This window comes from Danio rerio, chromosome 14 (assembly GCF_052040795.2).
Source record: "Danio rerio strain M-AB ecotype USA chromosome 14, GRCz13ab, whole genome shotgun sequence".
NCBI lineage: Eukaryota > Metazoa > Chordata > Actinopteri > Cypriniformes > Danionidae > Danio > Danio rerio.
This window is the reverse complement of record NC_141034.1, coordinates 16,346,910-16,360,906: the sequence shown is the minus strand read 5'-3', so window position 1 is coordinate 16,360,906 and position 13,997 is coordinate 16,346,910. Positions and strand designations below refer to the sequence as shown.

Below are 13,997 nucleotides of genomic sequence, written 5' to 3'. Positions count from 1 at the left end.
CTTAGTGCCCTTGTCCTAATGGGAAAAACCCAGTGGAGGCTTGGGGAACCTCCCGCACAGTGAATAACAAGGGCTCTAACCGTTTATCCCAATTTTCTGCGTCTTCGGGATCGAATTACTAAACATTGCTTTAAGTGTGCGATTAAACCGTTCCACCAGTCTGTCTGTTTGTGGGTGATAGACACTAGTGCGAATCGATTTAATGCCCAATAATTTGCATAATTTGCGCAATATGCGTAACATAAACGCGGTGCCTTAGTCGGTGAGGATCTCCTTGGGGATCCCCACCCGGGAGAGAGCCTCTGCAACACTCTTGGCTGAGATGTTGCGGAGAGCTACAGCTTCCGGGTACAGGGTTGCATAATCCACTAGGACCAATGCAAATCGGTGCCTGCATGCGGATCAATCTAATGGCCCGATGAGATCCATACCAATTCTCTCGAAGGGGATCTCCATTATTGGTAAAGGGCACAACGACACTTTTGGGGTGGCCGGTGGAATTACTAGCTGACATTCAGGACACGCAGCGCACCATCTGATGACATCCCCGTGAATGCCCGGTCAAAAAAAAAATCGCGCCATGAGGCGAATTAGGCCGCTTGACCTCAATGTCCGGCCATAGCGTTAGCATGAGCCGCACGGAAAAGCTTTTCCCGACGGCTTTTAGGAACCAATAATTGGTTGGTATCTTCTTTTGATTGAGTGTCTTGGATCACTTGATACACCCTGTCTTTAATGATCGCAAAATACGGATAGTTGAGCGGCAAGCTAAAAAATGCCATCAAGCAAGTGAAAGTGATCGATGGGCATGTCCTCCAGCCTGAGCGACTACTCAACTATCTGAGAATTCCCCCAGCTGAGCGATCCGCCCCCTAGCCTAAACTCTGGCCAGTTCGTTCCCAAAATCAGCGGGTGCTTGAGGTGCAGGTTAACCGGTACCTCTACGCTATGTTTTTTTCCCCGAAATTGGATTTCTATGGCTGCTAGCGGGTAGTGAATTTCATCACCATGCACACACCTCACCCTAACCGTGCGGCTTTTATCTAGTGCCGTGTCTTGCATCAGGCATGGGTGGACAGAGGTTTGGTTACACCCCGAATCCACTAAGGCATGATATTTATCCCCTTTTATACTCACGATATCTGATATAGCCCATTGCGACCGGGGCGACAGCGCTTTGTGTTGTTTGCGGTGGAGGACAGCGAGTGCCTGGATCACTTTCACAAATGGACTAGCTGACGGAGTGGTCATCTTGGCAGTGAAGTCTCTTCTTCTTCCCGGGTTTCGGCACCACTGTAATAAAGTTCGTTGTGTGGAGGAAGAAGACAGGGTTGGCGAAATCGGTAAGCACAAATATTTATTTATTTTATCTGTGCTGGGCACTCGTGTGCATGTGTGTGTGTGTGTGCAAGTAGAGTCTCTCTCCTGGCTTCTCCTTCTCCTCCCCTTATAAAAGTGTCTCTCTGGCCCAATCACTAGAAAATACAGGTGTTAATGATTATTTATGATTGGACCACTGACCAGCTGCTGGTGTCTCCGCTTGCTCTCCCCCCTTTTTGGATAATGCCTTCCCCACCACGGCATGTATTCCAAGCACGCACAAACACGGTCTGCGCGCACTCACGACAGAGTGCACACAGAGACACACACAATGACAGAAAACAAGTGCCCAATCCGGGAAAACTCGAGTTGAGCACAACAGGACAGGACAAGACAGAGCTGGTGTCTGGACTCTCCCATCTAAACAAGAATTTACAAGACCAGAGTGGCAGAACCCTGACAAGTTATTGTATAACAATGGTTTGTTCTGTAGACTATCAAAAAAATTAAAGCCTAAAGGGGCTAATAATTTTGATTGTAAAATTGTTTAAAAGTTTTTTTTTAACTGTTTTTGTACTAGCCAAAATAAACACATTAAATTTTCTTCAGAAGAAAAAATATTATCAGACATACTGTGAAAATTTCCTTGTTCTGGTAAACATAAATTGGGAAATATTCAAAAAAAGAAAAAAAATTCAAAAGGAGGCTAAAAAATTATTCAATTAAATTAAATTTAAAAAATAATTTATCCATTTTAGTGCTCCCTGTTTTTTCATGTTTTGTGTGAAATTTGAGGGAAAGAAACACATGTGGGATGTAAAAACAAAAAGTACATACATTTTAATTATTGCAAGGGGATTCAGGCATTTTGTACAGCTCATTTTGTTTCCCTTAACATGACAATGGCAACTTAAACATACCTGATTTAGCTTATTACACTCTCAGAAAAAAAAGGTACATAGTGGTACAAATAATTTTCCTTAAGGAACAATTTTGGACCTTTGTAAAAGTTGTACCTTATATGGTACGGAAAAGACCTGTACCTTTTATGGTAGAACTGAAATGAAGGTACATAATTGTTCTCATAAAAAAGGTACACAAGTGTTGGACAACTCCTTCTTTATTACAGTATCAATGAAAATAAATATTACTGAAAATACAAAGTGATTTTATGAATAATTTCCCTATTAAAAGATGAATCATCATTTAAAAGGATGTTAAAAGTAACTTATAAACATTCATTATTACGTTATATAATATAAAACAACTGGAAAAATAAAACTATAACATTTAAGGCATTTTTAAATCAACATTTGGTAAGTGTTTTTACATTTTTATCATTGATATCCGCACCTTTTGGCGTTTTGCTTTTTGCAAAAGTCCTGCATATGAAAAGTGTTCATGCAGTCATTTTAGTATTGTAAAAATAATCAAACATTGTGCATATCTCATTACAATACTTTTGCATAAATCTATTTCCATATTAAAATTCTGTCAATTAAATTAACGTTTAAGTGATTGCAAAGGTTTTATGTGAATATTGGAGAAAAAAGTTATACTGTATATTGTACATGGGAAAATATTTCTGTAACATTTCTGTAAATAGTGTTGTGAAATGTTATGCAAAAATTGATCTTTTGATTTATGTTAAAGTATTTTTTTATTCTTTATTGTAAATGGGAAAAGATGCATTTACACATTTACATTTACATTTAATCATTTAGCTGACACTTTTATCCAAAGCGACTTACAATTGAGGACAAGGAAGCAGTTTACAAACTATAAGAGCAACAATGAATAAGTGCTTTAGGAAAATTTCAGGTATGTGAAGTGTAAGAAGCAAAACATTAGTAAATTTTTTTATTTATCTATTTTTTTTTTGTAATACAGTTAGCAGTAGAACCAGAGAGGCAATTGCAGATAGGAAAGGAAGTGGAGACTTGATAGCACAAAAACCTTGTTTAAAAATGTATTCGATGTTTTATATTTACTTAAAATAAAAAGACACATTTTAAATATATCAAAATGCCTTTAAATAATTCTTAAAGGAATTATTTAAAGAAATTACATTTGACACTGTTGAGGTACAAAGTGTCTGGTCACTGTAGTCTTACCATCATGGATCAGATTTGTACCTTTGAAAAAGTTACAAAACTGTATCTGCAGGTTTTAAAAACCGAGAGTATATTTTGGTTTCCCATGGTACAAATCACATCCTTAAAGTTACAAACTGCAATGGTAAAAAAATTTTCCTTTGTCTTAAGGTACAATTTTGTTCTATAAAAAGGTACTGCCCCAGTGACAAGAGTTTGTACCTTCTTTGGTACAACATTGTACCATTTTTATGAAAATGTAGGTGACGGTTCTGCCATTGAATAAATTATTGTATCAGAAATTGCATGCTAGGGGAGGAGCTATGACATCACCTTGTAGGCTAATCGGCTGGCAGCATAAAACTGGTTCCCCTTCGGTTGGGGAACTTCAGTGCTATTAAGTGGATTTGATCTTTGTGAAAATCCACGAAATGGGAGGATTCGGTACAGAAGCCGCTTGTCTGAAAGAGTATTGAACGGGCCAATGAATGCAATGAATTGGCAGCGTAAGCTTGCACAGGTGTGCTTCATTGCCAATTATCCCAGCATATAAGCGCACCTGGAGCGAGCAAACGCCATCCTTTTCGATTCAGAGACTTTCTGATCGAGCCGATGAGGGTTCCTCCAGAGCGGTGCGTATAAAGTTGCAAACTTCACAGAAAGAGCAACACAGTCGTGCAGCACGTCCTTTTCAGGACGGCGCTCCGACTGTGCGTTTCTGGATGCGGTGGTTTCCTGTCCTCGGATCATGGGCACGGGCACTGCGTTACATGACTGGGGGGTCCAGCATGTTACTGCGCTGCTCGCGGGCAGTTCATGTCGTCATTGCGATGCCATGACTGTTGCGCAGTAAAGATCGCGGCTAGCCTTTACAAAAGGGCGAACCACCCCAGTTGTCCCCTGCTCTGCAGCGGGCACTCGGGCAGATCTGAGGGTTTCAGCGAGAGATAATCCATCGCCCACGGGCCCGCGGACCTCCCGCTCCTCTACGCGCTCCATCCAAGCTTCGGGCGGGGGAAGCAATCCGTCTAACAGATGGTAGCTCTTACACCCGATGACACCGGAGACCAGACGTCCACCGCGGCATCGGAGGGTTGGCTTTCATTGTCCGATGATGATCCAGACCCGCTCGCCCCCTCCGGGCAGGTGAGCGCTGTCACTACGGATCCTGAAACGGACATGTTAGCCGCGCTTTCCCGGGCTGCTTCTGCCGTGGGTTGGAGATGGTTTATCCCCCAGCTCCGCGGCCGGACCGACTAGAGGGGCGTTCCCTTCTTCCCGGAGGTGCACAGTAGGCTCTTGAAAAGCACTTTTTTTCTGCTCGTGCTGCGTGTCCCTTCACCCTCACCACTCTTGACGGTGGAACAGCCAGGGGGTATGTGGCGATTCCTCAGGTTGAGTGCCCGATGGCAGTCAATCCGCGCGGTGCCTCTTCTTGGCGGGGTCCGCCTCGTCTCCCATCCAAAGCCTGTAAGTTATCTGCCTCCCTCGGAGCTAGAGCTTACATAGCTGCGGGCCAGGCTGCTTCCGCCTTGCATGCGATAGCCACCTACCAGCGCTACCAAGCGCAGGCACTGGCCGAGCTGCACGAGGGTGGGTCCAACCCAGGCTTACGAGTTTTGCACCGCCGCCGACTTGGCTCTTCGGACTACTGAGTCTGCTGTGTGTGCGTTGGGGAGGACGATGTCCACACTAGTGATCCAGGAGCGCCACCCCTGGCTGATATGCGCGAAGTTGACAAAGTCCGCTTTCTTGACTTCCCCATATCCCAAGCCATGTTCGGCGACACCGTCTTTGTATTCACCCAGGAATTCGAGGCGGTGAGAGAGAAGTTGATGGGTGATGTCTTATCGGCGGTCCGTAGCCCGCTCCGCCCGCGGTGCCATTCATACCTGCTCCTCGCCGGAGGCGCCCACCTACGAGAGCTGCTCCGCCCCCGCACACGCCTCTGGCGAAGCGAGCGCGTCGGGCACCTCGGAAGCAGGCAGCCCCCCTGCCCAGAACGCAGCTAAGTTTGGCAACGGACCGCGAAGCGTCCCTAGGACAGGCCATCTGGAGAAGATGGAACTTGCTCTTTCCCCGCTGGAGGGCGGGGCCCCATTTCCAACGGCACTTTTTACTGCCATAAAAACATCATGAAAAAGCACTTTTCCACTTCCCCGAATGTGACAGCCCGAAATCTGCCAGCCTGGGACGCTATGCTTTCTAGCTTGCAGATTCGGTGCGTTTCGCCAGTGGCTCACGAGCGCTGGGAGGACGGTCTCCTTTCTCCCACCCCTCGAGCCTCCCCTCCGGAGCTCGGGTGCGGAGTGAGAGCAAATATCTCACCTCCAGCTTTTCAGTGGGACCCGCGCGCTTCCCGGATCAGCACACCCACTCCGCGCTGCCCCACTACTGGTACGTCAGCGATTGTAGCGATGAGTCCATTAGTGAGAGCTCTGCCTGCCTGGTTAGCGCGGGCCAGCTCTTCGCAGTGGCTCATATGCACAATCAGACTCGGCTATGCGATTCAGTTCGCGAAACGGCACCCCAAGTCACTGGTGTGTATTCACCAGGGTCAGCCCCCTGTCCGCCCCTGTCTTGCGAGAGAAGATTGCTGTCCTCCTGGCGAAGGATGCAATCGAGCCGCTCCCTCCAGCCGAGATGGAGAGCGGGTTTTACAGCCCACACTTCATCGTGCCCAAAAAGAGCGGTGGGTCACAGCCAATCCTAGATCTGCGCGTTTTGAACCGCTGTCTGCACAAGCTGCCGTTCAGAATGCTCACGCTGAAGCGGTGCGTTTGTCCTCTGGGTTGGTCTGCAGCATTAGACCTGATGGACGCGTATTTCCATGTCTCCACTCATCCTCGCCACCGTCAATTTCTGCGGTTTGCGTTTGAAGGTTGAGCTTGGCAATACAAAGCCCTTCCCTTCGGGCTCTCTCTGTCTCCACGGGTCCTCACCAAGCTTGCGGAGGGTGCCTTAGCGCCCCTTCGGCTCGCGGGCATCTGCAAACTCAATTTTCTTGACGACTGGCTTATTTTTGCCCTCTCTCGGAGCAATTGATTATGCACAGAGACAAAGTGCTCTGGCACTTCCACCTGTTGGGGTTTCAGGTCAACCAAGAAAAGAGCAAACTCACCCCTGTGCAGAGGATCTCTTCTCTCAGGCTGGAGCTGAACTCGGTCACCATGGCAGCGCGCCTCTCCGGAGAGCGCCCTCAGCTGATGCTGTACTGTCTGAGAGAGCTCGACAGTAAAATAGTGGTCCCAATGAAACTATTTCAGAGGCTCCTGGGGCATATGGCATCCGCAGCCGCTTCATGCCGCTCGGATTACTCTATATGAAACCACTTCAGCACTGGCTTCACGATCGAGTCCCCAGACGCGCATGACACACGTGCGCACACCGAGTCTCTGTTACTGCGCTGTGTCGCCGCGCCCTCAGCCCTTGGAGCGACCCCTCGTTCCTACAGGCCTGGGTGTCTCTAGGACAGGCGTCCAGTCTTGTTGTCGTTTCAACAGACGTTTCCAACACAGGGTGGGGGGCTGTGCGTTGCGGGCATGCGGCTGCGGACCTGTGGAAAGGTACCCAGGTGCATTAGCATATCGCCTGGAGCTGTTGGCAGTGTTCCTCCCTCTCCACCATTTTTTTTCGGCGCTGGAGCGGCAACACGTGCTGGTCAGGACGGACAGTACGGCGGCGGCGGCGTATATCAGCCGTATGGGGGGTATGCGCTCTCGCCGCATGTCTCAGCTCGCCCGCCGTCTGCTCCTCTGGAGTCATCCGCGGCTGAAATCGCTGCAAGCCATTCATATTCAGGCAAGCTCAACCGTGCAGCCGATGCGCTCTCACGGCAGCCTTATGTCCTGGAGAGTGGAGACTCCACCCCGAGTCTGTTCAGCTGATATGGGCGTGAGTCGGGGAAGCCCAGATCGATCGTTGATCGCTCATTGCCAGTTGTTCTTTACCTGACCGAGTGCTCTCGGCACGGATGCACTGGCTTACAGCTGGCCTCGGGGCATACGCAAATACGCGTTTCCCCCAGTGAGCCTGCTCGTACAGTTACTGTGCAAGGTCAGGAAGGACGAGGAACAGGTTGCTGGTTGCGCTCCTCTGCCTCAACCGGACCTGGATGTCAGAGCTCTCCCTCGCGATAGCCCTCCCCTGGCAGTTCCCTTCGAGAGAGCACTTACTCTCTCAGGGACAGGGCACCATCTGGCACCCTCGCCGATCTTTGGAGGTCCTTAGACACGAGGAAGACTTAGGTAACCTCCGATTGCTGTGGCTAATACCGTCACTCGGGCAAGAGCCCCCTCCTCAAGCGCGCCTATGCCCTGAAGTGGAGTCTATTCACTGAATGGTGTGTCTCTTGCAGAGAAGATTCCCGTAATTTGCCAGATCAGCGTTGTGCTTTCTTTACGCCGAGAGAAGCTGGAAAGCAGGCTGTCACCCTCCACACTCAAGGTTACGTGGCTGCCATCTCCGCTTTCATGACACGGTGGCTGGCAGCACCATGAGAACGCATAACCTCATCATCCTGTTCCTTAGGGGCGCTAAGCGAATTAATCCACCCCGCCCCCTCTCATGCCCTCTTAGGATCTCGCCCTCGCTACACAAGCCACGTCAGATCCCTTCGATCCTCGACTCAGTATCTTTATGTCCCTAAAGACAGCTCTGCTGGTCGCGTTGATATCGATTAGAGGGTCGGGGACCCGGAGGCATTTTTCGGTCAGTGACTCGTGCCTGTAATTGGGCTGGCTTTCTCTCACTTCCTGAGACCCCGCCCGCGATATGTGCCCAAGGTTCCTACCACTCCGTTTTAATACTAGGTAGTGAGCCTGCAAGCGCTGCCCTCGGAGGAGACAGACCCAGCCCTTCTTTATTGTCCAGTTCGTGTCTTGCGTATTATTCGGACCGCACTCAGAGTTTAGATCAATTGAGCAGCTCTTCGTCTGTTATGGCGGTCAGCAGCAGGTAAGTGCCGTACCGAAATAAGTTTTCCCACTGGGTTGTGGATGCCATTCTCTCGCTTATCAGAGCCGAGGTGAGCCACGTCCCCCGAGAGTGCACGCGGCGCCTCTCTAACAGACATCTGTAGAGCTGCGGGCTGGGTGACACCCAACACATTTGCAAGGTTTTACAATCTGCGAGTGGAGCCAGTTTCCTCAAGGGTATTAGGTAACCCTTGGTGATTGAGGAAATAATTTGGTGGGGTGTTTAAACACGCTTGCTGCGCCATTCTCCCTAACACGGAGGTACGTGCGCCTTTTTATCTGTCAGTAAAGTTCCCCGTCAGGTGAGCCCTGCAGATTCCTCCGTGGCCCCCAGCACTGACTCAGCGGAGGAGTCACTTGCTGGCCCACTACGTTGTAGGTCTGCCCGCTGGTCAGCCCGCGTCCTGGGTATAGGTGCCTGCTATGCGTGATCCCCACTAGGCGATCCCATATGCTTATTCCGCCATGGTTAAGTCCCCCCCCCTGGGCGGACCCGTGTCTTCCCTCTCCGCTAACCACTCTTTTGCTATGCGTACTCCCCCTTTTTAGGGCTTGTCCATATGTAAATTCTGCCATCTATCCCCCCTTGGGTAACGGATGGCCTCCGCAGCGTCCTCCCTATCGGGATTGCACGCTTCCCATTGCACGTCGTATTTCCTACAATTATCTAGATGCTCACGACTTCCCAAAAAATATATCTAAATCCGTAAGACTTCTGTTGAAGTAGGATAAATTAGGGCCAGGGATGCGTTGGAGGACCGCGCCTCCCATGATGTGGGTGCGTCAAGCTTGCTTGACTATCCCCTCATCGGGGGCGTTGGTAAGGTGCAGTAATTATGGCGCTTTACATCGTTCTCCCATTTCGTGGATTTTCACAAAGATCAAATCCACTTAATAGCACTGAAGTTCCCCAACCGAAGGGGAACATTCGAGGTTACAGAAGTAACCCTTCGTTCCCCGAGGAGGGGAACGGAAGTGCTATACTCCGTCGCCATAATGACTGTCCCTTAGCTGTTTGAAAGTCTCTTCAGCTTAAAAGGATGGCGTTTGCTCGCTCCAGGTGCGCTTATATGCTGGGATAATTGACAATGAAGCACACCTGTGCAAGCTTACGCTGCCAATTCATTGCATTCATTGGCCCGTTCAATACACTTTCAGACAAGCAGCTTCTGAACCGAATCCTCCCATTTTGTGGATTTTCACAAAGATCAAATCCACTTAATAGCACTTGTAACCTCGAACGTTCCCTTGATAAAATCCCTATAGGATTTTCCCATAGGTAGGGGGAAGGCTCGAGACGGCAGACTGAGTGGTTCCACTCAAGCAGGCTCTGTGAATAATAGTTTGAAAATGTCCTAACTTTGATATATTGATAAAAAAAAAAAAAAAAACTAGTAGGCGAGGCAGTGGCGCAGTAGGTAGTGCTGTCGCCTCACAGCAAGAAGGTCGCTGGGTCGCTGGTTCGAACCTTGGCTCAGTGGTGTTTCTGTGTGGAGTTTGCATGTTCTCCCTTTGCGTGGGTTTCCTCTGGGTGCTCCGGTTTTCCCCACAGTCCAAAGACATGAAGTACAGGTGAATTGAGTAGGCTAAATTGTCTGTAGTGCATGAGTGTGTGTGTGTGGGGATGTTTCCCAGAGATGGGTTGCGGCTGGAAGGGCATCTGCTGCGTAAAAACTTGCTGGATAAGTTGGCGGTTCATTCCGTTGTGGCGATGCCAGATTAATAAAGGGACTTAGCCGACAAGAAAATGAATGAATGAATGAAAAAACTAGTAAAGTGACTTTAACTTAAATAGTCTTGAGTAACTGTTACAACTGTTACAAAAACGTTTTTTTTTCACCCAATTTCCTTTAAAGTGGATGGCAGACGAGAACCGGTGATATATTATCGATCAAGATTACAACTTACTTGCCCTAGAAGAGGCCTGTAATAAACAGAAAATTGAACACTGAAGATCCAAGAAAATGTCAAGACTAAATATGACCATACAACGCTACCCAGTCCAAATCCAAAAAAAAAAAGCAAAAACAAAGGCAAAGAACAAACTTAAAGGGAAATAATCTGACGCTTAAAATTTACACATGATATCTATAAATAAACCACAGATTTGAGTTTGTAAGAACTACATTCTCGCATGAAACACTGTTAAAATTTCATTTCGTGACATATTAAACGCAATATTTATAATATTAGCTGGGCTTTCTCATCCGCCATTACCATTTGCTTGTTGATGTGAAATGAATTCTGGGAGAAAAAAAATATTAATTCTCAAAACACTTCAAACGAATTTTATTCTTATTGTCAACGTCAGATATATGCAATAATTTCGCTGGTAAAGTGAATAAAAAACAATGTTACTATATTGTAATCAATATCCCAACAAACACACAACGTTGCCTCAACGTAGCGACCTTACTACAACGTTGCACCAACCTTGCAAAAAGGTTGAGGATTTAGCGTTGTTGCTGAAGGTTGTTACAACGATGTCATAATGTTGCCATTTAAACATCACATGAGAGCGCTGCTTTAAGTGGTGTGGACGACCGCTGTATAACATTGTAATTACTCGTCATCACTGAACCAGTTTGAATTTTAACAGACCGTTGGTCATTTCATTCATCAACGACCGAGGAGACGTGAGTATTGCTAAATCTTGAGATATGTGAATATTACAACAAACCAACACTTTCCGTTTCAATGAGGCAAAAATCTGTTCCAACATTACATTGAAATAATAAGACACACACATATATATGAATACGAGCGAGTATCATGAGTTAACATTTTCAGCACTCCGTGCACGAACAGCGACAACATTAAAATCGTTGTTAAATCTCTGGATAAAACATTTCATGATACTTTACCTACTCCTTGTCTTTATAGTCGAAAGGATAATGTCTTTTAAAGTTCCGTTTTTTTTCCATATTCATCGTGATCAGTCAGTTACGAGTACTTCAAGTAGGTCACACGATCACAGCTGACCCACCGTTTACAAAACGAGCAGACTTAACGTAAATATACAAAACTCCACCTTGCGTCCGTTAAAGAGACAGGTCACTCAAAAATGAAAATGTTCTCACGAATTATGTACCCTTCAAGTGATTCCAAACCTTTATGTTTCTTTATTCTGTTGAACACTAAAGACAGTCTTTGAAAGAAAAAATCTGAAAACTGTAACCTGCTTCCATAGTACAAAAAGTACCATGGAAGTCAATAGTTACAGTTTTACAGCTTTATTCAATAAATCTTTTTCGTTTAACAGAAAAAAAGCCAAGTAAGTTTGTAATAAGTAAAGGATGAGGCTAAATAGTGACAGAATTGTCAGTTTAATTAACATCAGTATATAAAAGTAAAAAAAAGTAAAATCTTAAAGTATATAAGTTGATGTTAAAATGCTAATATTAAAATTAATTAAAAGATCTGCTAGTCTAAATTGCCCTTTTGATTTAAATGTTTGAATTTAAAATACACTTTTTTCAGGCTATTTTTAATTTTTTTAAATCTAAAAAAGTAATGTGTGTCTAGTAAAATTACATGATTTTTTGTTTGTTTGTTTGTTTAAGAATGGAAAACAAAAGACGAGTTGCTAGGAGGGAATATATAAGACACTGGAGAAAAGCCAACAATATTCTTTCAAGTAGTCAACAAAAATCACAAACTTATGTAAATGATGAATACATTAGTTCTAAACCTCAAAATTATGTACAGCAGTATTCATCAATATCAATTTCAGAGTGCAGCACAGTTTCTTTTTCAAGAGAGAGTGAAAATGTATCCTTAAACGAAGAGGACACGCTCAGGACAGATGAAAGGACTGATTTCTCTTCTGATCATGACATGTATTTGTCACTTTCCGAAGAAGATGTTGAAACAAATACTTTGACAGATGACCTCATTGCATGGACCAACAAACACCATATTCGGCAGTGTGCTATGGACGACCTCCTAAAAGTATTACGTTCACAGGGGCATCACACATTGCCCATGACAGCACGCACACTTTTGAAGACAGAGCGAGCAGTTGATGTTCAGATTAAATCTGGAATGCAGTACATACATCTGTTATTGGCTGAACAAATTAAGAAAGCATTAAAAAGATATCCTTCTGAGATTACTTCCACAATACATGTTCTTGAGATTTCATTCAACGTTGATGGACTTCCACTTTTTAAAAGTACATCATTATCACTATGGCCTGTGTTGTGCTGTATCCATCTTGAACCAGTGACTGTATTTCCTGTAACACTGACGTTGGGACCCCAAAGACCTCTAGATCTTAAATTTCTGGAAGATGCTGTAACAGAACTCAAACAATTGTTTGAAAGTAGTCTAACTTTTGATGGAAATCTCATTCAAGTTAAGCTGAGATGTATTGTATGTGATGCACCAGCTAAAGCAATGGTAAAAAGCATCAAGCAATTTTCTGCTTATTATGGTTGTGATAGATGTGAGCAAAAGGGATTCTGGGGAAAAAAGGATGACATATCAAGAAGTTGATGCTTTTGAATTAAGAACAGATTGTTCATTTCGAGTTCAAAAACAACCAGAACACCATAATGGAACAACACCATTTGCTGAGTTACCTATTGATATGATTGGCCAGTTTCCAATTGATTATATGCACCAGGCATGTCTTGGTGTTATGAAAAAAATGTTAACAATTTGGTCAAGAGGAGAAAAAGGACGGAGCATACAGACAAAGATGTCTGCTGGTCAAGTAGAGGTGGTGAGTGCAAGACTTATCAATCTACAAAAATGCATTCCTTCATGCTTTGCTCGAAAACCACGAAGTTTGAGACACCTGGAAAGGTGGAAAGCAACAGAGCTTAGACAGTTCCTAGTTTACACTGGAAAGTTGGTTTTATCAGGGATTCTGCGGCAAGACCTTTATGAACACTTCCTGACATTTAGTGTTGCTATTTCCATCTTACTCTGCCCCTCCTTGGTCAGTCAACATGTTTCATATGCACACAAATTGCTACAGTACTTTGTAGCTAGGGGCAGAGAGCTGTATGGATCATCATTCTTGGTGTACAATGTGCATTCAATGCTTCACCTTGCATCTGATGCAAAGACTTATGGTTGTCTTGATGAATGCAGTGCTTTTCCGTTTGAGAATCACATGCAGAAGTTGAAGAGAATGGTGCGCTCAGGAAAGAGCCCTCTTGTGCAAATTGTGAAAAGGATCAAAGAAGTCCAAGATGATACAACCTTACAAAGTGTTCAAAGAGGCAATGTCATTTCTTTTAGACAACCAGACAATTGCATTATTTTGGAAGATGGCAAATGTTGTGAGGTCATTGATAAAAATAAGGATGAATACCTGTGTAGAATTTTTCTCCATCCATCTCCCCTGTTTACGGTGCCCTGTGAATCATCAATAATTGGAGCATATTTTTGCCAAAAGAACACTCTTCAACAAATGATCCCAAAAGAAAAAGTCAGTCAGAGTAAAAGAGCAATAAAGATTGACCAGGAGCAAAGGGTGGTCTACCTGACTCTCCTTCACAAACATGGCTAATCAGTTCTCCTTTATAATCATGACTAAAGAGCTCTCCTTCACAATCATGACTACACATCATCAGCAAATTCTCCTATTGATAATTTG

The 13,997-nt window shown here is 45.3% G+C and overlaps 1 protein-coding gene across 1 annotated transcript; it reads left to right on the top strand.

Annotated features, from left to right (window-relative positions):
- The first annotated feature begins 12,843 nt into the window (after positions 1-12,843).
- Positions 12,844-13,910, top strand: LOC147840792 (uncharacterized). The gene has a single exon (XM_087281327.1). The coding sequence runs from the start codon at positions 12,867-12,869 to the stop codon at positions 13,908-13,910; it is 1,044 nt and encodes a 347-aa protein (XP_087137453.1). The 5' UTR covers positions 12,844-12,866.
- Positions 13,911-13,997: the final 87 nt, after the last annotated feature.

Bases quoted from the DNA above. Each gene is read 5' to 3' on its own strand.
- LOC147840792 (XM_087281327.1), top strand. From the start codon at position 12,867: ATGACATATCAAGAAGTTGATGCTTTTGAATTAAGAACAGATTGTTCA.